Source organism: Pelmatolapia mariae, linkage group LG13 (assembly GCF_036321145.2).
Source record: "Pelmatolapia mariae isolate MD_Pm_ZW linkage group LG13, Pm_UMD_F_2, whole genome shotgun sequence".
NCBI classification, from domain to species: domain Eukaryota; kingdom Metazoa; phylum Chordata; class Actinopteri; order Cichliformes; family Cichlidae; genus Pelmatolapia; species Pelmatolapia mariae.
The window spans coordinates 24,359,730-24,385,352 of NC_086238.1; the positions used below are offsets into that span (position 1 = coordinate 24,359,730).

Consider the following 25,623-nt stretch of genomic DNA (forward strand, 5'->3'; position numbering starts at 1 on the left):
GGTCAAACAAAGCTCCGCTCACTAACAAGTGCATTCTAATGGAATTCTAAGCTGGTGGAATCTCGGACGAGACCAACAATCACACTGTTACCGACATCAGCGCCACCCTCCTCCCGGTTCATTGGCCTTATTGGGATATGAATATGATGCACTGTGTCATTACGTGGTTTCCTGCCGTTTCAATGCAGCTCTCCCCACCCACCAAAATGATATTGAATTAGGGCTCAGAGGGCAAACAGGCGTGATGATGATTTCTCCATAGCCGCAATAAAATCTCTTCTGCTCAGCTGCAGAGGCTCGGGGATCAGATTATGACTTCTTTGAGAGGTTTATATGCATGTGGGTTTGCAACCATAGTGTCTATTAATAAGATTAATGCAAAGCAGACAAAAACAGGAGTATTGATTTTAGATGTTCTAGTAAAAATCATCACACCGTGGTGTATAAAATTTCCTACGATGCATATTTGACTGGTGAACTTTTCTACACGGGTACTTTTTACATTGCAACAACCACCATCAACTCTGTTCTAAGGGATATGTTTTTGTTTGTTTTTAACAAAATGTATTTGTTGTGATTTTTAAATGCCCTGTGATATTGATACTGCCCAAGTGTGAGATCCTTGTTGCAGTCTTTTAGCTTTGTTTTTAGTCTCTACCAGGTCCCAGTCAGTCTTGTCTTTCACCAAAATATAACATTAGGTGTGTCACCTGTGATGACTTAGAACTCTGAGTGTTAAACAGTTTCTGTCTGTCTGCATTACCACAGCTGGTAATGTGGAAAAAATTTAGTTTTGGTGAACCAGCTTTAGAAATGTTGCTCTTTATTGACTCAGCTGTTTACAGTGAAGCCGATGAATGTCTGCCAAACCACAGACAGACATGCAGAGAAGGATTCAGCAGCTACAGAGCCAGAGAGCGCTGGTAGAGACTAAAACTAGAGCTAAAAGAAGAGTGAATACTGAATGACCGTTTTTGAACATGTTTGTTGTGACAGCTTATTTGTGTGTTCTCAGATATTGATGAATGTGAAAACAGGCTAGTGTGTCCTTCTGGTATCTGCTACAATGAGCCTGGTAGCTATACCTGTGGCTCCTGTCCGTCTGGCTTCTTGGGTCAAGGAGGCCAGTGTGTGGGTAGGTCTTTACACTGTTAACATGTACATGTCTGTGTATTTGGACCTTACTGCAGTGCAAGACTCCTTTAAATCAGTTTTAATTAATAATGTGCCTAAACTAAACTAAACAGTGTGTAATATAAGACATATATTAATGCTGCACTAATATCATACAGAGGCTGAAGTCTGAGTTGTACCTAGGTTGCTGATCAGTGCAGAGTAAAGGTTGTGTTACTTTGAGCCTGGCGCACAATCATGGACTGGAGGAGTTACAGTTACAGTGACTGCCTGAAAACACATGGAGAAAGACCAGGGGAGGTTTTCATCTGTTTCTGATTTTTCATTTTTAACAAATTTCTTTTAATTATCTGATCACATAGTTAAAATATTGTATTTGGTTGCTAGCAAAGCTTGGCGATGTATGAAAATCTCTATGATCATCAGAAAACCAACAGGAAACCGTTATGTGTGCCAATTTCCAGTATAAGCCATTAATGGCCTAGAGAACACTTATATATAACCTTTAACCTCATGGTGCGTATGTCTGGCGGTCAAAACATTAAGGGATCAACTCAGGAAACAGATGCAAAGTTGTACACCTGTACCAGTTGAGAAATAAAATTGCAAACCACGCCAAAGAATACACAACATTTTCCCATGCTTTCCTGGAAATGCTATTATTTCTAGCAGGCACCAAAGGTGTGCCCATCTCTACTCTTTTAGCACTTTGCCACTCCTGTATCCCATGCGACTCAAGGTTAGCTGTGAAGTTTTGACACACCATGTCAGGCAAGCCAAGCCACAACAGAGAACGGTGGTAGCAGCGAGAGAAAAGAATTAGGCTGTGCAGCAGAGTCCTTCATAGAAGTTAATAAACCATGTCACAAGTGTTTGCATGTGACTGCCAAACTCACATCAACTAGATTATGTGTGTGTGTGTGTGTCCATGAGTTTGAGGACATTTTTGGGTTACAATTGGGTCATGGTTAGGTTTAGGCTGAGAGTTAGGATTAAGCATTCATTTTTGATGATTAGGGTAAGCGGCTAGGGAAAGCATTATGTCAGTTTGTAGGCAGTTGCTTCCTGTAGTTGATGATGACACTATTGATAAAAGAAGGAAGTGGACTACGATTCCCAAGATGTACTTTAGCATCAGGGAGCAAAAAAGATATCCATCTTCGGCTTATCCCAGCTGTCTTAGGGCGAAAAGCAGGGTACACGCTAGACAGGTCACCAGTCTGCCACAGGGCTAACACGGAGACAGACAACCATTGGACAATTTAGAATCACTAATTAACCTAACCCCACTAACTGCATGTTTTTTGAATGTGGGAGAAAGCTGGAGTACCCAGAGAGAACCCACACAAACATGGGGAGAACTTGCACTCCACACAGAAAGACCCCGGCCTGATGGTGGAATTGAATTCAGGACCTTCTTGCTGCTAGGCAACAGTGCTAGACACTGTGCCACTGTGCTACTTGGGTCATTGCTATAAATTGCTATAAATCATATTTGATTCACAGCAATTTAGCAACTTGGTTTATACTGGGCTTCCTTTCCATATCACTGCCACCCAAAGCTAATGCCATCTTAAACATTGTGTAGTACCCAATGATCAGGCAGTTGGAGAACTTGATGAAAGTATAGAAAACCAACTCTTGCTTGACAGGAAGAGTCATGTAGCAGTAACAGGCTCAGAGAAGGTACTGCCATCTGTGAAGACAAAAAAAGAGAGCATAGAGAGACCACGAAGACCAAAACTGACAAAGCACTAACTACAGGAGAGAATAAACGAAAGTTAATGACATGAAAGGCAACCGTGAAAATTATATATAAATAACAGGAGTGAAAAGAGGGGAGTGCTGAGTGCATCATGGGAGGTCTTTTAACAGACTGAGCCACTGACAGCCCTTTATCAAAAACGAAAGTATGAAGTCAACGTTAAAGTAAAGAAGGTGTCTGTTCCCCCCCACGGCTGTTGGCGCTGCCTCCCATTGTACTTTAAACATCTCTAGGAACCACAAGTGAACCTGCAGTCTGAGAGCAACGTTCTCGGCCAGGATGATGTTTTCGAGATACGGTTGAGCATAATCATTTAGGACTTGTATGCTGATTCCTTGTACCCTCAAACTCTGAGCACTGACGACTTCTTGTGCATTATGCTTCAGAATGCTGAAGAGCCTGGAATGGAATCCGACTCAGACCGACTTACTTAAACTGACAATGATTTAGCTGGTGGGCACTAGTCTGTGGTGGTCACCAAAAGTCTATAAAAATACAGTCAGAAGAGCCGTTAAAAGAGGTTTTACCCTCTAATCATGCATTAGGTTTGGCCAGTGCTTGCATGATTTAGATGTCATTACCTGCTTATCAACCAATGATGACATTTTCGTAAATAAAAATGATTTAAATCATGTTTAATAATTTAAAGCCGTGCTTCCATTGTATAACAATGCATTAGTTATAATAGGCCACATCCAATACTGTACCTGTGTTTACCTGAAGTGTTTATTCCAGTGTTCAGATCAGTTTAGTGTAACACTCACACTATAAATCAGTGCGCTCACTGTTTTCACTGTATGTGAAGAAACACTGCAGACAGTCAGTCCCAACCAGTTTGTTCGCTTAAATAATTATTCATTGAGAGAAGCCCCTCAGCACACGGTTTATCTGCTGTGTGAGAAATCCATGCAAGTTTAACCCTTGTATTCTGTTGTTTGTGTTGTTTCAGATATAGATGAGTGCCAGGATCAGAGAGTCTGTGTCAGAGGCCACTGCCAGAATACCGAAGGCTCCTTTTTCTGTGTGTGTGGGCCAGGCTTCAGACTATCGGCAGCTGGAGACCAGTGTGATGGTATGATAAAATCGTGTATTTTGTTATCTTTACTAGGGCTGGGCTATATCATACCGTTCACGGCAATACCGGTGTAATTTTGGGCAACAATAGGAAAATGAAATATCGCGATAGAATATGGGTAAAACGCGCATGCGCAGTGCCTATGTTTACATAGGCACTAGTGATGGGATTTCCGGCTCTTTTTAGAGAACCGGCTCTTTCGGTTCGACTCACTAAAAAGAGCCTTTCGGCTCCGAACCGGCTCTTCAGGTTGTTTTGTTGCTTTGATTAATTTATTATTCACAATAATATAAAATTATGCACAAAAGGAATTACTAATGTAAAAAAGTGGTTTTATTTATATATAAATATATGCGGTGGCCCCTAGAGACAAAACACGTATGTCAGAAGAAGATTATGTTTTGATCAGTTACATGAAATGTATTCTTTTTATAATTAAGCACATGTCTATGTGACTTTTCACCTAGTAACTTGTGTGATGAACCTATGCAGCTACTAACCGCTTCCTGTCTTCAGAGAACATTTAGATGTAGAGAAGAGAAAGCTCAGCTCTTTTACGAGAACATACAGATGTAGAAAAGGGAAAGTCCCGCTACTGGAGTGATGACGTTATCTTTGTAACACCACACACACACACACACATATACAGATCAATCTTGTATAAATAAAGAACGCAGACGGTGACAAAGCGCAAGTCCATGAGTGTCTCCTGTGCGAGCGCTCTGTGACCGACCTCGCGAGTAAAGAACTGCAGTGTGCTAGTGTTTTCTAACTCAGACGTCTCAGCTGAAGAACGGCAGGGTGATTTAAAGAAATCCCCTGTCAACGTACAAACTCCAAAACACATTTCTAGCATGAACTGAACTTCCAAAACAGAACTACCTAGATCACTTAAATTACACAATTGAAAGCATATGTGTATGGTTTGTGTATTTATACACAAGCACTCATATATATTCAAATAATTTTAAAAGAATGTTCATTTACCTGTTACTACCACACACCAAATCCAGTCGTTGGTACTTGCTGGCTTGTGTAGCCACTAGGTAACAAAAGCTCAACACTGCGCCTAGCATCCTGGAGCACTTCTGTTGTCTTTTGTACGTGTTTTGGAGTTTGTACGTGCTTCGGAGTTTGTACGTGTTTTGGAGTTTTTACGCGTTTTGGAGTTTGTACGTGCTTCAGGGTTTGTACGTGTTTTGGAGTTTGTACGTGCTTTGTCTCTAGGGGCCACCGTAAATATACTTTTATTTATTCACTCCACATAAAATATAATAAATAAATCATATAATACAAAAACCAACTATTCACATTTCAACTTTTAACTATTTAAATTTTCAGCTTTTTCCTTTTACAAATTTAAAGTGAGACAACACAAAACACTGCAAACCACAACACAATTAAATATAAATTAAAATATGAAAACAAAAACAACATGCATATTCTCTGTCATATGGGCCTGCATGAATAAACTTTCTGAATCCTTTATCATCTGCAACTGAAAATAGTTGTGGATGATTACTATACCTTTCTAATGTGACATTGTTGTCCCTGGCTCTCTTTCTCTCTCTCTCCCTCCCGCTCTGTTCCTGTGCTACTGAGTGTAACTACCGCCTCTCCTCCCTCATCCCAGCATAAAGCACAAAGCTCGCTTGCAGAGTGAAGTGGAAAAAAAGTGCGAGAGAGAGAGAGAGGGTGAGAGAAAGAAAAAAAAAACACGGCTCGCGATAAGGAGCCGGCGCGCGTCGTTCACGTCAAAGATCCGGCTCTAAGAGCCATTTCATTCGCGACCGACACATCACTAATAGGCACATGGTGGCGACGCAGAATGAGAAGAGCGAAAGTGGATCGTTAAATGAAACGGATGAACCAGAATTGGTTTGTAAAAATGCTGCAACTTCAGTGGTGTGGAACTGGTTTAGCTTTCGTCCGTCAGATACACAACAAAGCACTATTTTTGGTAGAGCATGCTAGCGGGCCGTCGTTATTACCGTGTTGTTTGGAAAATACGGCACACTTAAAATCAATCCTTTGGTTTTTCTGAAAATCGACAGTGCCCCTTATAATCCCGTGTGCCTTATGTATGAATTGTGGTTGTGTTTACTGACCTCGAAACGATTTTATGTGGTACACGGCGCTCGAAAATCTGTCAAATGTTTTAGTACGACTTTGTTAAGCTATGAACCCGCACCGCTTGATGGATTGTCGGAGCATTACGGCTATCGTAGGCAGGAGCCTCGCGGAGTGATACGTACTGCGCTTCAACATAATATTACCGTATTGTGTGTGTATAACCTCTTTTAAGTTTTGTGGATATTATACATGGTTATGCTGAGGATATGTCGGCCAATTTCCACTGGAAATGCCTTTTGGTTAAACTGTCAGCAAGGAATTTGCACTGTTAAATTTTTATATAACTTTAATGCACATAAAAAACAGCTGCTTGTTTAAGTGGAAATACATTGATGGGTTTTTTTGCACTAATAAAGTTGTGGAGTTGTAAAGTATTTTGTCTAGTGTCAATTATATCGTCAGTTATATCGTTATCGCAAATTTTCAAATGTATATCGTGATAAATATTTTTGGTCATATCGCCCTGCTCTAATCTTTACCCATATAATTGGAGCAGAAATGGCTGAAATCTTTGTCTTCTAAAAGCTGTAAAATTTTAAGATGTTAAAATATATTGCTTAATATGGTTTCTTCAGATTTTTTTCCGAGGTCCCCAAAGTCCTACTATGTTGTTGCAAAGTTTGTAGATATCAGTCTGTTCATGCAGGTGGGTAACATAAAGTTTTCATTGATTTTTTGACCTTCTCCCAATTTTCACCAAAATTATATCAGCTCAAGCTGATATAACTACAAAATTTAAATATGATATTTTGAGAACCTCTAACAATCAGACAGACAGACAAACAAATGGAAGCAGTTACATATTCCCTCCATTTCATGGGAGAATAAATTAAGTGAAACTATATGCATTCTGCATTAGTACTGTAGTTTTTGAATCTGATTTGATGTTTTATTTTGAGGCAGAAGTTGGTGTAGAGATCAGAGGATACAGTTTTCAGTAGCAAGCTTAGTTAGCCTTGAATCCTTAAACCATTTGGATGCAACATGGAGGCATAAATGTCTGCTAATTAGTGACCCACAACTGTCAATCAAGGGAGCCTTTATACCATAACAATATCCAAATGGAAGACTTATTAAATCATTAATCATCAACTGCAGGGTTGTTATAAATGGAGAATCTATCCATAGAGGTCAAAATTGTTATACCAAGTACTTACTTGATTAACTTACTTTTGATTAAAACTTCACCCCCATTACCCTTGACGACGCTTTGTGCAGTGATACCTTTTAGTGCATCTGCTTCTTCTAGACCATGTTGAAAAAGTATCTTTTAAGCTTTAATTTCATTTTAGGGAAACGATAGAAGTCACAGGTGGCCAGATTTGACAGAAAGGGCTGGTAGGTCATGGAAATTGTCATGATAGAACATCTACCTTCTGGCAGCATTTCAGATCCTTTGTACAAATACTCTGTCTTCGATGTCTCAGGACATGGCTGAAGAACACATCATTACAATGATTTATTTACCTGAAGGTTTTGTTCTTGCCCTGGCCTGTTGGCAGCTTGTTCACCGTTCTGCTACCACTTGCTGCTGCAACTTGCTGCTGCAACATTCAAATAGACAATGGGCAGCACGGTGGTGCGGTGATTAGCACTGTTGCCTCACAGCAAGAAGACCGTGGTCTTTATGTGTGGAGTTTGCATGTTCTCTGCGTGCTTGCCTGGGTTGTCTCTGGCTTCCTCCCACAGTCCAAAGTCATGCAGTCAGTAGGGTTAGGTTAATTGGTAACTCTTAATTGCCCGTGAGTGTGAATGGTTGTCTGTCTGTATGTGTTAGCTCTGTGACAGACTGGCGACCTGTCCAGGGTGTACTCTGCCTATTGCCCTGTGGTAGCTGGGATAGGCTCCACCCTCCCCCCCACGACCTTGACAGGGATAAGCTGTCAGGGTCGGGACGGATGTATAATAAGGATTTGATCAAATCTGTCAAAATAATCAGAACATATCACTTTAATCAAAAAACCTGTGTTGTGTTATTGATGTTTTAGATGTGAATGAGTGCACAGAGGAAGTCAGGCCATGTAAGGAAGTGGGAGAGTGCGTCAACAATCTGGGCTCCTACACCTGTACCTGCCCACAGGGGTACCGGCAGATCAATGGCACCATCTGCAGTGGTAAGCTGCTTCTTTAAACAAAGGATCTAGACTCGTTGTATGGAATGACACAAACTCTGTTCACGCTGTGTGTTCCCAGATGTTGATGAGTGTGCCGACGACACAGAGCTGTGTTCCCCTCATGGCAAATGTCTCAACACAGAAGGATTGTATCTGTGTGTGTGCGACAGTGGATTCACTGCTAGCCTCGACATGCCATCCTGTGATGGTAAGATGCAATGGCACTGACAAGGCACACATATACGATGTAAACATGCTGTTTCCAAGCAACCAGATGTTTAATGAATGTGATTATTGTTGCATAAAGCGCTCTAAATGCCCAGGTAGAACCAGTCCATTTACCATGACTAATATCTTCCATATAAATGTTTAAGTGTAGTTTTCCTATGTAAATTCTCCATACGTCCCCAAATTACCAGAATTAACTGTTTTAGGTGTTGGGCTGCTGATGGCATGTGATGAATGAATACTTTTATTATAAAAAAAATTTAAAGATAAATTCCCCTTATTTAGTGTTTTGGTGATGGTGGTGGACAGCACTCCCAAAGGTGCTTTTAGTCCTACATCCAGTGACTGTAGAGGCCATAGAATAATATTTACATCTTACATTTCATGTGAGCGCTCATGCCCTCTGGTTGGGGGCCATGTTTTCCTGGAAGAAGCCACTCCCATCAGGACAGAAATGGTACATGGACCCACACCATGCCAGCATAACACACAAATTCCAGTCACTGTAGGAATCAGAGTTTCATGATTTCAAAATCTACCCATCAAGATCATCTCTGTGTGCACCTCCACACTGCTGTGCTTCATTTGGATCACTGTGTGCATGATCTGCTCGCAAGTAGCGCAATGACACAAACTGCAGATACATTTGACACAATTTGTATCTGCATTTGAACTCTTTGTTGACAGTCAGCTTGCAGGGGATAAATTTGGAGGAAAAAAGCAACGAGGACACTTCCGATTGTGCTCCTGACCTTACCTTTGTGCTTGGATGCTGTGTTTTAATTTGACCCAGCAGATGGTTTTTGCTTTATGTCCAACTTTGAGGTCTATGGTGAAATTGCAAATGTGCTCAGAATAGGACTTCTGTGAAGTATTCTAAAAGTAGCAACAGATCTAGGAGCGGTCTAGAAGTATGTAAGGAAGTGCCATTAAAGGCCAAATTTAAAATCAAACATGGTTTTGCTTTCATTTCTTTTTTCATATTGTGTGTGTGTCTGTGAACCAGCTTCATGAGATCATCAAATGCAGGCTTTCCAACAGTTTCCAAACAGAACACATGTCCAACAGTTCCCACATATGCTGAGCATATGTGGATTGCTTTTCCTTCATTCTGCAGTCCAACTCAACCAAAATCTATCTAATGGACCCTAGGTCATGTATGAGGTGGCAGTCTTATCTTTCTTTTGTGTGCTTTATTGAGCTAGTTTCAGCTCAGCGTTCAATAGTTTTTAACCTTGAATAAACTTTCTGGAACTTTTCTGGACCGACTTGACTTGATGCACTGTTGTTAGCTTCTAAATACCCTGCTATACTCCAATAAGTAATACTGCCTGAGCTTATTTTTTTATCTTGTCTGCCCTCTAGCTTCTGTTCTGTAAACATTTGAATAATTTTGCATTTACATTTTTTAAAAATAATTTAGAAGCCTGTCTATTTTAGTATTTTCCTCTGGTACAGATGAATCTTGTTGTATAGTTCAACTCTGCTGTTAGCGAGAGGGTCTCCCTGACACGTAATGATAAATGAAAGATGACATGCTGTTGTTGTGTGTTGTGGATTGTGTATTCCCTGCTTTAACTGACAGGTGGGTACTTGTGAACTTGAGAAAAGGTTAAATAAATATTTTCCTTTGTTCACCTACATTTATAATATGCGTTTCTTGCTCAGTTACAGTAGATCAGCCTATTCCAAAGCTGTCATTACTTTCAGATGACTGTTTATTAAAGTGGGCTTCTCAGTCTTTGCTTCAGTATCAACACTGAACTACATACGATGTTCAAAGTGTTACTGCCATTGTTGTTAAGTATGCTCTCTTTATGTGTGTCCATAACCCCATGTCTCTGAGGAATTTTTTTCATGTTTTCATACTTTCTGCACTGGGGCAGGAGTCATGGCCTCTGTGGTCATGAGGTTTAAATGCCTTCTGCTGTCTTATAGAAAAACAGAGAGAAAAGAGAAACATGAGAGAAAAAGTGGACGGAAGCTGTTGAGCTTGCTGTCTAGACTAGGAGGGATATGTGTTGCTTCTTGCCTCATGATTTATGCAGGAGGCTCAGACTCAAGTGTCTGAGCCCCCTGCTGGCTTTTATGAAGCCAGTTAATGTGTGTGTGTGTGTGTGTGTGTGTGTGTGTCAGAGTGCAAACATTGTAGAAATATTTGATTTTCATAAAACTACAATGGAGTTGTTCTGCAATGAGATGATTGCCACTACAGTAAGATGTCAGAAAGTAAAGATAATATTTTATGGAGTGATGTAGATTCAAGGCTGGAGTAAATCACGAAAAAGAAATAAAGAATTGATGTTGTTTATTTGGTTTTCAGATATTGATGAGTGTGGACTCAATGAGACAATATGTGGCCCCCACGGCTTTTGTGAGAACAGACTGGGTTCTTACCAATGCCTCTGTGACCAGGGCTACCAGGAGTCACGGGATGGCCACAGCTGTGTGGGTAAGTGTGTGAGCTTTGGTGTATATCAATCAATATCAATCGATAAGGCTTTTAGAGCTGATAATGATTGCAAGTTGTATATTAATAACGTGCTATGATGGGAAGCTGCCATCCAAAACTGTGCAACTGATTTAGATATCTTAATGTGTACATGGTGTCATAATGACTATGTCAAATACAAAGGATCACGAAAATACAAAGGAGACACTGAACAGAAAAAAACTTACAAGAACACAAAGAAAAAGCTAACGACTTAAAATGGAGATCAAGAATCAGAACAAACGCCATAACATCAACTCAAGAACCACTTCGTTTCTTTTGATAACTTTAGAACAAATACAAGCCTTCAGTGTCAGTATGGAAAGAAGTTTGAATCGGTTACATTGAAATGGACACTCATTGACTGACAAATTTACTACAAGAGCACCTCAACAAAATTTTGAAAGAAGTGACCAAAATATAATGGGGCCTTGATTTGCCCATGCGCCACATTTCTACCAAGATTTTGCATAAATGATTTTGCTTGTTTTTGCACTGAAAACTTGGCCTTATTGGCCTTAGTTGTGTTTCACAATATACTGTGAGGTAAATGTAAATATTCTTAAGAAGACAAATCCCTATTAAAAGAAAAGATATTTTTCTACCAGATTACATGATGGTGTTGATGGGTGCTGGTTGTTTCTCAGGACTAACTGGGCCCATGCAACTCCAAACTCGTTACTGTTAAAGGTGACTTCCACTATCATAACCCTGGCAGAAAGATTCACATACAGATACATAAAAACCCCACTGCACAGCAAACATAAAATACAGTACCAGAACTACCAAAGTACAGTATGTGCTTTATACACACTTAAACACACTTCTCGTCTGTCCTTTGGCACTACTGCTCGGTCCCACCCTAGTTCAGTCCGGCCAGCTGCCTCCTCTTTCCTGCCAAACCATCACTGTGCTGTGGCTAGCACAGATGGACTTGCACGCGCACACACACACACACACACACACACACACACACACACACTCCTTAAAAACCAACAGTGATGGTTTACCGCTAACCATTCAGAATGTGTGTCTCCTCTCTGGCATCCTTCTCCTCTTCTCTTCTTATGTTAAATTCAGTTCAGTTCAATTCATAGTTATTTATTCAGGGTCAAATCACAACAACAGTCACCTTCTTTAATTTTCATATACAACCTTCGCTCACCTTTATTCTGGAAACTTTACAGAAGTAATATTACTTTCCTAAGAGCTTAATATCTCTGTAATATTTCTGTTAAACCCTGAGCAACTCATCAAGCAACTTGAGTGAAGAGTGAATGTTAAAAGAAAGTGTATGTGTTTATTTCTGACTTATGAATTTGGCAGTTAATTTACATTTTTTCAAAAGGGGCTTCCCCTTGACCAAGACTATATTGTACCTTCCAAGTGGAAGGAAGCTTTAAATAAAGGTTACTTTGTTTCCTTGGAGATCAGAATATGCAAGCACAAGAGCTTGATACCAGTCTTGAATGAATAGACTATTTGCTCCTCTGGTTGCTGTGTGTTAGGATGTAGTGTAGGCCATCTCCTAAGTGGGAGATTGGTGGATCCATCCCAGGCTGTGTGCCGACGTTTCCTTGGGCAAGATACTAAATCCCAAGATCCTCTGTGATGCTTTCATCGGGGTGTGAAAGCACTTGCCTGTAGAGAAGAAAGTGCTTGTGTGAATATGGGTGAAGTTGAATAAAGTGCTATATGAGAACCAGTCAATTTACCATTAGACTGGACTTCAGCTACTGAAATCCTCTAAGTCATCCCGAGAACACCCGTCAGGTGTATCAGCATATATGAGGCCAAAGAAGAACAACACTGACACAGTTGACAACATAAAGAGGTCCATCTCTAACAGAAAAGTATGTTGGAATTGGTGGATCTACTGATACAGATTGCTGAGAAGGATAAGCAAATTCACCTCCTACAAAAGAGAACAGAGGACTTGGAAAAACTACACTAGGATGAATGAAATCATTATTACAGGGTTGGAAGTTAAACCCCGCTTATATACTTGTTGAAAATGGAGGGAACCCAGTGAGTCGAGGTGACAGGATTCCTTTAGTATATAAACAACATCAGGCTTTATCACCACAGAAAAAAAGTGTGACAAACCAGCAATAATAATGACATTTGTAACCCCCCAAAAAAGAAACTGTCCTCCTAAAACAAGAAAATAAACGAATGAACAACTGTGTATTTGAATGAGCACCTGATGAAGCGAAATGCAGACACTGCCAGGAATGCACAGTTTTTGAAGAATTACTCGGCCTCCTCTAATTCTCACTCTTCCTGCTCACTCCATTGTACTCCACACGGACAGCTTACCTGTAGCTTATTTATAGTGCTTAGGCTGATTGCAAAGTGAACTAATTATCTGAAACAGTTTTCACATGTGGCAGTGTGCCAGACAGTTGGCAAAATAGTGTAAATAATAGCCATAAATGTGTATAGTTTTGCTAGGTGTGTTGATCATTTGGAAATTGAATGTAAAGCAGTGAGTTGTGTTTACAGTTCCGCAAAAAGAGTGCTGTGCAGTGGATTGTACCTACAGTTTTGCAAAGTGTGTGTTACAAAATGGCAAACTGGGTGCAAAGCAGTGTTTGTGCTTTTAGTTTTGCAAACTCAGTGAGTGGTTTTGCCATAAGTATTAATAGTTTTAGAAATTGTGCTATAAGAATCACAGTTAGGGTTTAAGCATTCAGAAAAAACTGTAAAGGAAGTCCAAGCTTGGAGTCTTTTCACTGCTCTATGTGCACCACAGGTGATGAGGAACATGCAAATGAACCAGAAATTCACTTTTTTAACAGCACCATTAACACCTACTTTTATCACAGGGATGAACTGTTTTACAGAACTTTCAAGGTAGATGGTAAAATATCAATTTTCTACTTAAAGCACAGAAGCCTGCATGCTAGCATCCACAACATTAAAGAATATTTAAGCAAACTCACAAACATAAGCGTAATAGCAATATCAGAGACTTGGATTATTGTGGAGAAAGGAGAGCCTGATGGGTATGAACTGAATTATGTGTATAGAAAGTGGAGGTGGTGTGGCTTCGTTTGTGGTGGGGAAAAATGATTGACAATGAATTAGAATGTATGACAACAGAAATCAACATGGCAAAAACCAAAAATGTGTCTATACTCTATTTGTGAGTATAGATATTTTTTAAAATCCAAATAGATGTAAAATGACAGAAGATGAATCAGCCTGTATTTAAAAATCACTAGAGCTAGCAGGATCACAGCTCACTGTGCAACTTCAACAGATAACACACTAATGATATACACCAGGGGTGGGGAACTCCAGGCCTCAAGGGCCGGTGTCCTGCAGGTTTTAGATGTGTCCTTGACAGCTGATTTAAATGGCTAAATGACCTCCTCAACATGTCTTGAAGTTCTCCAGAGGCCTGGTGATGAACTAATCATTTGATTCAGGTGTGGTGACCTAGGGTGAGATCTAAAACCTGCATGACACCGGCCCTTGAGGCCTGGAGTTCCCCACCCTGATATAGGAAGAATGAGTAGTATCATATAAGTCTCTTCCTCTTCCTACTCCTTTTCAAACATAAAATTTGAGTCACTTATATACAATCGATTAACATATTTGGTATTTAGTTGTTGTTGTTTTTTCTGTTTTGTGTTTATCAGCTATGGGTTGTACTTAGCTTAACCATCAAAGCAAATGAACTTCATTCAAATATGAACAAATCTTTTATTAATACATTCTTTGATTTCTCCACAGATGTGGATGAGTGTGAGCTGCTGAGCAGTGTCTGTGGAGAGGCGCAGTGCGTAAACAGGGATGGTACATTCCAGTGCGAGTGTCCTAGTGGCCAAGAATACAACGTCATGATCGCCAAGTGCGAGCCTATTCCCACAGGTGACTTCAGATTGACAAATAAGTTGAAGATAGACCAATGCACAGCTGGTTTCATTACACTGCCATTGACACTGTCTCATAAAAATAACAGTGGGTTCCTTTCGACACATGAAAGAACGGCGAGGCTCCATAACTACGTCCAGACATTACTGTACAAGTGTAGAATTTATTTTCATATAAACAACTGTGTTTTTTCTGGCATCTTATTGAATAATCTGATCAGTGAAGCTTTTGTCAAACCAAAGTAAGTAAAGCAATTCTTAAAATGTATTCATCCCCAAGACCTGCTCCAGTTGTGATATCATGGAGGAGATTAGTCGCATTTAACTTCATTCCTAGAAACATAAATGTTGCAGGAGCTGATATTGTTCCTCTTACAGTTATTTTTCTGCATTCAGCAGTCTGTATTGTGCCATTTAAATGGGACTTTTAAACACTGATAAAGATGAACAACCTCCTCTCCTTAAATGGCTCCTGCACTGGTGACGGTACAGGCAGGAAATCTTGATATCTTTCTCCAACTTAGTACCAAATATTGAAATGGAGAAATTTTACTGATTTGTAGTTGCTTTCTTATTTCTGTAGATTGCCCAGTTTATATACGGTATATAAGCCAAAAGTGTTTTCTCGCCTCCAAGTTTTCTGTCGCGTTGTGCAGTTCACTGCACATGCTCATGAGCTTTTTGGGAGGCTTTTTTTCATTGCAACACTACAAGTACATATATAATAATAATAATAATGCTCATTTTATTTATATTGTACCTTTAAGAATAAAGTTTGCAAAGTGCTTTGACAGAAAAGTAAAAGAATAGTAAGGCTGACTGAACTCCTTCATTTGTCTTTCAGCACCGTTGGTGGAGCGGAAGGAGTGCTACTACCATCTGAATGACGAGAACCTGTGTGAGAGTGTACTGACCAGCCATGTTACACTGCAGGAGTGCTGCTGCACGCTGGGAGCTGGCTGGGGTGATAACTGTGAGGTGCATCCCTGTCCTGTCAATGGCACAGGTAAGCTCAAGGAGGATAATGAAATATACATAGTATTCTCACCAGAGGCACCTACACAGTATTCTGAGAGGTTTTAAAAATCCCAGCATACCACATTTGAACAAAAAGGTTGCTTTTCATTATCCAAAGCAAGGTGACTAGGATTGAAAAACACAACCTCCTCACTTTTTTTCACATTATGTCTCCCTATAGCTCCTCACAGTATATTATCTCCTTGTGGTCCTGAGGTAAATGGAAAGCTTTATAGAGTGCTTTTTAGTCTTACTGACCAATTAAAGTGCTGTACACTACAACCCACTTTGAAATAATTCAATTCAATTTTCAGTGCAAAAAAGTTGCACCGAAACTGTTTTCTTGACATGAAAACCACGACACAACACATACAACTGGTTTATATCTTACCCAGTGTGCATACAGTGTTGTTGCAAACATGTGTCTGTCCTCTTACAGACCAGTTTAACCAAATGTGTCCATCTGGAAGAGGTTTTATTCCCAATGGAGACTTCCTGTATGGAGTACCCACTTCTGATGTCTACAGGGGTAAGAAAAGTCTACAGCCACTTCATGTCATGCACCATGCACCTAACACAGATTATTTTTACTCAGTCATAGGAAACGTTTTATAGTATGCTGAGCAAAGATGTTTAAATCAACTGAATGGATTTTTTGTCTTGTTCACACAGGGATAGCTTTAAAACAGTGTGTAGTTGTACTGCAGAAAGATACATTTCTCTTAGCAGAGGCCAAATCAGGCTTTAGTTTAGCTGTAAAACATGTTAATATAGTATTTTATGGCACTCACTGTACAGATAGTACTGTGTAGTGGCTAAGGCCTGTATTAAGGAAACTATATTAATACTAAAGGGATTATACTGTGTGTGTTTTCAGATGCAGATGAATGTTCACTGTTTGGTCAGGAGGTGTGTAAAGGAGGCTTCTGCATGAATACTGAGGGTAGCTACGAGTGTTACTGCAAGACCGGACAGGACTACGACCCCATCAAACTGGAGTGCAGAGGTGAGGAAAAACAAATAGATGTGCACACAGAGAAAGAAGCCAAGTGTTATCATTGCTCAGCTAATACGGTATTTACTGACACAACTAACAGTACCAGTGTACAGAGAGTAAATCACAGGCAGTGTGTGCCCATGGTCACATTTGATCCTGGGATGGTGTGATTACATGTCCCGTGTTTTATACTCTGCTTGATTTAGCTTAAGGGCTCAGAAAGTCCTGACAGAGTGACGCAGTTTCATGCACCCTGACTTACTAAATGCACCTTCTCCACCAACACAGTTTAGAAGCACTGAAGGGTTAGGGTTGTAGAAATGTTTCATTGTAATGATGAAAGGTCAAAAGAACCTGGAATCAATTTGCAGCATTTAGCATTTGTTCCACGTTGTGGCATGAAATCCTCTAAGTTGTGGTGTTTTTCTCTGCCTGTCTTTACTGTAGACATCGATGAGTGTCTGGATGAGTCGCTGTGTGTTGATGGGCAGTGTTTGAACACAGATGGCTCATACATGTGTTTGTGTATAAGCCCCATGGTTCCCCATTGGGAACCGCTGCATCTTCCATCCTGAGGTGGCTGGAAAGTTTTCTGTTAGCCATTTCAAGACCACATAATTACATTAAAAAAAAAATAAAAAAAAAACAGTCACGTTTTTTCAAATCTAAATGTCGCCATTCAGAAGCATGTGGTCATCTATGAAACCTAACCGCCAGTGCCAAAACTAACTTTTAGCTACTGATGTAAAATAATTTCAGATTATGAACTGAAGAGTTTATCTTACTGCATTTAATTCACCTGTTCACTTCTTTAAAGCATTTTTTGAATGACAGTGTCATGAAATAGAAAGCACACAGTTTTGGGAATGCATCGTCTCATTTTCTCAGTTTTGTGTTGAATACGTTTTTTTATAGCAGTGAAAGCATGGCTTCATTGGGTTTTTGGGTTTTGTTGTTGATCTGCCTCAGGAGTCCTTTTGATTCAGGAGCCAGCTTTTGATCTTTTATTAAAGTCCTATTGTGACCCCTGCTGGCACTGACATAAAACTGCAGATTACTCCCTATATTCATGACGGCATAAGAATGAAAAATCATGACTCAGAATCCTGCTTGTCTTCCCATATTTTTTTTTTTCAAAACAATATATTAATTTTTAATATGACATTATTTAAACTGTAAAATGTTTTTCTAACAGTGTTAATGTTATGTTATGTATTTACTTTGAACTTTTTCCTAGGATGCACTCTTACTGTATCTTATTAACTCAAGTTGCTTAATGTTGGGAAAACAAACAACCACATGAGGGATCGTTATTCAGCTTCATATCCATGTGGTAGACATATGACTGACTTGTCTCTCTGAGTGAGAACAACATATTTTCCTACTGCCACATTTCGGCTTACCCTCCTGTACATCAGTGTTTCCAAACCTTTTGGAGCCACGGCACATATTTCACAATAGAAAAATCACACGGCACACCACCAAAAAAAAAAAATCACAAAAAGCACATTGGTTATTTTTCTCCGCGCATCAGGTATAGTGGAATTGGCTTGGTTTGTCCCCAGTATACCTTTTTTGCTTCTTCTAACCACTACTCATGCTCGGGCCTTCATCTGGGTGGGAATTTCTCCCGGACCCAGGTCAGACTGACCACTTTTTCTTTCTAAAATGTATCTATTGTTATTACACTGTGCTGTCTAATTCATAGCATGACTATTATGTAATTTCTTCTTCATCTTCTTCTGTGTTATTGGCTGTTGGCAACCCATTTATTTAGAGCAGGAAGTTGTACTGCCCTCTAGTGGAAGAGAATGTAATTGTTCTGCCCGTTACTCACGCCGATTGCTTAGAGTACTAATCAGGTGGAACCAGATAATCTTCCACGGCACACCTGATCATTTCTCACGACACACCTGCGGCACAGCGGTTGGGAAACACTGCTGTACATCATTCTACACAATATATTCCTTAATGTTCACGTGGACTTAGAACTAGAAGTAAAAACAAAACAGCTGTTTATCTTTTTTAATGAGCTTTACAATAGCTGTAAATAATACTGCATATCAAAAACAGAATTCAATATGAATATTCCCTGGGTTAATGTCTTAAAGTCACGGAGTGTCTGTAAAGGAGCTTTGCAAACACATTCTGGGTATCGACATGCAGTTATGTATACTGATAGACTTTACATGAAGTCTGTAGATATTACCTGAAGATTGATAAAGCAAAGTGTGTGATGTTTTGCGTATTCCTACTCCTCATCAGATTCATTTAATCTGTTGATTTTTATTTTTATACATTTTTTCAGCACATCTTCTCCCCCACTTTGTGGTGTGGCGTGTGTTTTCCATCATAAATTCCATGTGCTGCAAGCCATTTATCCTTATGTTAGTTAAAAAGTAAACCAAGCTTATAAAAGTTTATATGGTAACAATGTGTGTGTTTGCAGACCAACGTGAAACGGAGGAGATAGACTATGGGGGCATCTGCTGGCAAGAGGTCAGAAATATGATGTGCATCAATCCACTTGGTCCTAACCAGAAGACCACGTACACTGAGTGCTGCTGTCTGCACGGATATGCCTGGGGCATACAATGTGCCCTGTGTCCTCCCAGAGACACAGGTACACCCACCCACACACACATTGCATATATAAATCAAATTATATGTCAGTGATGTCAGTTTTGTGGGACTGTTGGAGCTTTATGAGAACTGACACAAACAACTGTTCCATTGAATTAAAAAATGACAAGTGAGATGAATATTTTAAACATTCATTTTATCTTTGTGGTTTTTGTAAATTACTAGGTTACGCTACATCTCTGACAATGTTTCAGTGTAGGGGCGTTTAATTAAATTAGCACTTATTTCTGTGGAAATTCAGAACTGATAAAACAAAGCGATTTAAACAAAATGCCTTCGGGTATTAAATAATTCATGTGTTTGAAATGTGAAAGTGTCGGAAAAAACTGTTCTACAAGGCTAGCATCATTTACATGCAGTTATGAATCCTTCATCATGATGTCAGCTGATAACGTCCAGGTGAAACAGTACCTGCCATAAGATTTACCTGATTCATATGTACACATAATGTATGTAATGGAAACTGCAGGTGCAGATTCCTGACCTATATAGAAGTATAAGCTTTAAGTCTACATATATTCCAACTACATTAGTGGATCTACAAAAGTCGTAAACTCAAAATAAAAGTGTTGTTTCTCTCATACAAGAGGTGGTAGATTTTGCTCCAAGAAACCAGATTATTTCCAGACCTTGTGTTGAGGAATTCTGATGTTGTAACTCAAGAATTGGTTCTGTCAAATGTACCGAGTGTTTAGAAAGAACTGCGTTGTTTGTTGACCAGCTTACTTTTCCCATCATATTAGACTTTGCCCTATTTATTGTTTTTTGTAGAGTTCCAGGTAAAGGAGGAGCTGTAATATGGGAGTAAAGCTTACATTTAAGACTTAAAGGGAAATACAAAGTTTTTAAGGACAGGGATTTGTTTCCAGGCAAAAAAAGGCCTTAAATAGTGTCTGTAGGGATTATTGCATCATTGAACAGCTCCAGGTCCTGGCATTTCTTACTCAGTGATTTGTCGTTTTTCTCACTCTCTCTCTCTCTCTCTCTCTCGTCTCAGAGGACTACGCCTCCATGTGTAACCTTCCTCTGAGTGGTGGGCGGCGGCCGTACGGTCGTGACGCTCTTGTTGCAGGTCCAGTTCATGAATATGCTGTGACACCAGATTATTCTCCATCACTTGAAGCACATCCCCACTATGATATTGAAGAGTGTGAGTATTTCTGCAGTTCTGATGTTAACAGAAGTACAGAACAGTGCTACAAGAAAGGATTGTTTTATCAATATACACTTTCATGACATCTTCATAAATAAGTTCTTCCATTTGCAATTGAAAAGCCCAGAAGTTCACTTTTACTATACTTCAAAAAAAATTGTAATTGTAAGCCCAGTACTTTCATCCATATAGTGTATGACCTGTGCCATAGAGGGCAGCTGCTTTCATCCAGGAATGGTGTCTTCTCTGATATTAAGTGAAACACTGTGTTTTACGTGGTTCAGATCCATACAGAGCTTTCGAGGGTTTGCGAGCAGAGGAGTGCGGAATACTGAACGGCTGTGAGAACGGTCGGTGTGTCCGGGTTCAGGAGGGTTACACGTGTGACTGCTTTGATGGATATATGCTGGACCTGTCCCGCATGACCTGCATTGGTAGGAGAGCAAACACGCATACAGCCTAAACTGTAACACAAAGAAAACATTTTGATCCAACCTTCTTTTTCTGTCATGTCCTTGCTCCTCTGTCCACAGATGTTAACGAGTGTTTAGAACTAAACAACCGGATGTCACTGTGTAAAAACGCCAGGTGCATCAATAATGTGGGCTCCTACCAGTGTGTGTGTCTTCCAGGCTTTAAGGCCTCTGACAAACCCAACTACTGCGTGGAGGCGGAAAAACACCAGACATCCACACACACACAGTGAGCATGGACTGACCAGGAGGCGACAAGAGACACCAAAACCACATGCATAATCTTGTATTACTATACTTGTGAGGACGTCCTCACACCACTTTCACTCATTCTCAAAATGTCAACAGCAATCTTAATTTGAACTGCTGGCCTTGGTTGTAGCATACAACAACAATCCCAAAGTAACAAAAGTTAGAATAAGAAAGTTGGTTAGTGTACCTTTATTTTTTTTTAGACATTTCTGGAGGCATAATTCTTTTAAGGGCACTATAGTTAAAAGTGCAGTAATTTTTTTGTGGCAGCGTGTGGAACCGGTCACTCTTCCTCGTGGAAAGTGAAAAGCCAGAGGCAGCAAAATCAATAGCACAGAACAGAGCAGACATCACTCAAAGCAAATAAGACACTGGTCAAGTCAGAGACGGCATGGAAAGAGGAGCTGGCCTGGAAGTGGGTTGCAAAGCAGCTTACAGATGCATAGCAACTGTGAGTGGGGTAAAAAGCAGAAATGGCATACCCCAAGTGTTATTAGCAAACTGGATGAGTAGATGGGTGTCAGCTAAGCCATCAGCTGATCTGCCAAAATGATGGTCATATGCTTTGTACCAGCATCTTTTTTCACTCCTGCTTTACAGCCTTATGGTTCAGTTCCTCTCACATTTCATTTTGTTGTGCTTTCTTCTTTTAGTGCTGTTTGTTTTTGTGTGTGTTTTTGTTAAATAAAGCCCTCCTATACATTGTATGTAAGTGGAATAAATGCAGGGCCTATTATTATCCATTGTTTTTAATGAATATTTACCAACACCAGCACTCCACAAATATTGAATTTGGTTTTTAGTTTTGAACAAATGTATCTTTTAAAGAAAGCCTACGGGGAAATGTTTTTTTACACATCATCTAAAGCATCATTGTGGGTGGGTTTCTTTTAGCTAGTTTCCAGATGTATAAAACGATAGATATGGACAAACACAAACTGCTATTTACAAAGGACGTTATGTGCTGTAAAAACACATAAAGAACCATTACACACAGATCATTTTTTCTGGAGAAAGTTAAGTCTGATAGTGGCAAATTGTGCTTCTTTTCTGCTGCTCTGTATTAAATAATTGAAAACTTGATGTGCAAAAACTCATTGTTGCACGGAAGCAGAGAGTCGTACAAAATCACTTTTGCCGTTCCAACTGGTCCAAACTTCCAGTGGTTTTCCAAAAACATAAATGTAACAGTTGTGTAATAGTGCCAGTTTGCTAACTGGATTAGCACTGTTGAAAATGTCATTGTGTTTGACTAATCAGCAACACTGAGTTTGGAAAAGCTCCAGAAGATCTAAACATTCAGTGTGACTGGCACATGTGCCAGGGGTTGGACTGTCTTTCACACGCATTCATTTACAGCGCACCAGTATCAGTAGATTTACTAATAAAGAGGTAAAGTAAATGGGATTTGAGGAAGGTTACAGGCAATTAATTGCATTGCTGTTTAACACTTAAGCACTTGTGTCTGTGATTTGTTGATGTGGTAGTTGCCAGTTCATCTGGGATACAAGTGAGTTATCAGAGTAAGTGTTTAGTGCCCTGAGATGTAGCAAAGCTTTGACCTGTAGCTCTTCAGCCCAAATGTTCAGAGACGGTCCTCGGATGTTTCTGGTAAAGGTGTTATTTGGGAGTTTTTTCTAAACAGTGAACACAGAAGCCTTTACATGTTTCACTTTCAAATGTTTTGCCTTTTTTCCCCATATCATGTGTTACATAACATGCTAAAATGTCTGTCCACATAAAGCTATAAATATAAGTCAGAGCTGAAGTGTATAAGAGCAAGTCAAAACTGATATGTTGATCAGGTATCACAGGATGGATTTTGTGATTGTTGCAGGAATTGTTGCCCGTATGTATCTGAGCATCAGATCCCTTCCTTTGACTTGAATAAATTGCTGCAGCCTCATAATATGCAGATAAAAAAAACTGTTTGCACATTAAGACATGTGGCACACTAACTTCATTAATGTACTGATCCGCCTCCAAAACTCAACACAGTTTCCATCAGCTTCTCGCAGAAGAATAGAGATTCTCTTTTAGCTGCCTTTCATTTGGCCTGAATGGCCATTCTCTTTCCAGGGAGAGATACATTTGTGACACCTGCACTTCTTTTGTTATCAGATAACTAAAAATTGACTACCAATTTAGTGCTTAGTAAATCTGGCCTCTGGTGTGGAGATGCTAATACTCCAAATTGTGTGGTCAACCCAAAGAAGAATTTACTGAAATCAGCAGGAACATGACGCACAGAAAATTCATTCCTGTACCAAATTTTACAACAAATGATCTCGTAGCTTTGGCATTTCCCAAAGTTGGTTACCTGAGCGAACAGTGTGGTTCCTTTCCTCGGGTCCTGCTGCTAGCATGTCTAATACATGCATCAAGTAACCCTGGGATTTTTTAACCGCCATATTTATTGTGCCGTGTCACTGATCTGTCACTGCTTTGTGTATGATTGATTTTTTGAAAAAGCCATCTTTTTCAAAAAAATCTATCCAGCTCAACATCTGATGCCAACAATTGATAAAGCCCAACACTTGCAACCTTAAACAAAATGCACGTCAGCCAGTGTGTCTTCTGCCAAAACGTTCACAGTTTTTTGATTTCAGAGAGGATGCTTGGTCCTTAAAAGTATAGAAATACAAGTACTCACACACTCTTCATTAATCAAAGCCCATATATTCTGCACTGTATATGACACACACTAAATGAAACAAAGTAATTTACTTGAGATGAAGATTCAGCTTAATGTACAACATGGTGCCTACGTGGAGGGGAGAAACTACATAACTGTATAAAATCTATGTCTTGTCTGGTGCTTAATTCTGTGTTTAAGTGGGGTTTTGTGTATATCATAACAGACCATTTTGCTCATTTATCGTACTGACAAACCCTATGGACTTGTGCTGGGGGATCAAGTTGTAATTTGTACCCAATCAAACTGATTGTGGATATTTAATTCTGTGAAGAATCCAGCTGTCCAATCCTTTGCTTCCTCCATTGCCATGCCTCTATCTGTTGAGAAAACGAGCTTGTCTCTACACCACAGCATCACCAGATATGTAATATGCACTTGTTGTTTTAAAGAAAGTAGCTATTGTCTTTGAAATAAGCTTTTGTAAGGGTGTTCAGATGCAGTTAGAGAACTACTGGTTGTCTGAAACATAGCCAAAGCCACCTTCCATGTCTCTTACATATATGTTGTTTCTTACAAGCAGGTTGTTGTGTTACTTGGTAGTACTTCCCTCAGTGTCTTGAAGGGACTGAATTCACATGTGTTTTATGTTTCCTACTTCTCTTAACTCTATTTCACTGCAAAGTCTTGCCAGGTTGCAAAGCTGCTATGAGGCAGTGATTGGAGAGAAGAACCTTGTGTACATTTAAACAAAAGACAGCTGATGTATTTGTAATATGTACATGAATAAATAGCTTTTTCTATGAATTCATAATACAATGTACATTAAACCCCTTGATAATAAACCACAAATTGTGATATTTAACACCAGCTGCTTGTCTGTTTTTACTAGTTGAAATTTTTTTAGATGATTTTATATCTATATATACATACATACATACACACACACACACACATATATATATGTATATGTATATATGTATATGTATGTGTGTGTGTCACACACACACACACACACACATTAGGGGTGCAACGATACTCGTATCGATATTGAACCGTTCGATACAGTGCTTTCGGTTCGGTACGCATGTGTATCGAACAATACAAAATTTTTAATTTATTTTATCAACTTTTCTTCTGACGATGCTGTCTGTGTTGAGAGCTCAGTGGATCTGCGTTCGACTACTCCGCCTAGGCTACCGCGGTCAAGTGAGCCGTCATTTGTGAGCCGCGGTCAAGCCAGCCGCTTCTTCTCCGCCGCATAAATTTCCTTGCGCTTTTACACCACTCTTTACGGTAGCGCCTTTTCGCTTTATATCCCGATTGAAAGCCTAGACCCGCGCGCACGTGCACGCGCGCGAACACTCGCACGTGCGCACACATATTGCAATGGAACAGCCCAATACAACCATCGTGACAGTCTGGTTGTATATTCAAAAATTCATTAAAAATCATTGTTAATAGTTGATGTCCAACTTCAACACATCCCTCCTCTGGGACACCTACTGTACCTCTGTGCCAAGTTTCATACAGATTTACTGTAGAATTCCTCAGATATTAAAGGACATTTATATTCAATTCAATACAGTCAATACACTACAATTATGTAATTTTCAAAAATTCATTAAAAAT

At 39.7% G+C, this 25,623-nt stretch overlaps 1 protein-coding gene across 5 annotated transcripts in view; it reads left to right on the top strand.

Moving 5' to 3' along the window:
* The window catches only part of ltbp1 (latent transforming growth factor beta binding protein 1), a 125,781-nt gene extending 100,920 nt beyond the window's left edge, over positions 1-24,861 (top strand). For all 5 annotated transcript variants that reach the window (XM_063490931.1, XM_063490934.1, XM_063490935.1 and 2 more), the window contains 13 exons: positions 1,016-1,135; positions 3,849-3,971; positions 8,096-8,221; positions 8,301-8,429; positions 10,773-10,901; positions 14,682-14,819; positions 15,666-15,827; positions 16,278-16,367; positions 16,716-16,844; positions 19,285-19,458; positions 20,476-20,628; positions 20,916-21,065; positions 21,165-24,861. In XM_063490931.1, coding sequence (XP_063347001.1) covers positions 1,016-1,135; positions 3,849-3,971; positions 8,096-8,221; positions 8,301-8,429; positions 10,773-10,901; positions 14,682-14,819; positions 15,666-15,827; positions 16,278-16,367; positions 16,716-16,844; positions 19,285-19,458; positions 20,476-20,628; positions 20,916-21,065; positions 21,165-21,337 — 1,796 coding nt within the window. In that variant the 3' untranslated portion in view covers positions 21,338-24,861. The remainder of the gene's footprint in view (positions 1-1,015; positions 1,136-3,848; positions 3,972-8,095; positions 8,222-8,300; positions 8,430-10,772; positions 10,902-14,681; positions 14,820-15,665; positions 15,828-16,277; positions 16,368-16,715; positions 16,845-19,284; positions 19,459-20,475; positions 20,629-20,915; positions 21,066-21,164) is intronic.
* The last annotated feature ends 762 nt before the right edge of the window (positions 24,862-25,623 follow it).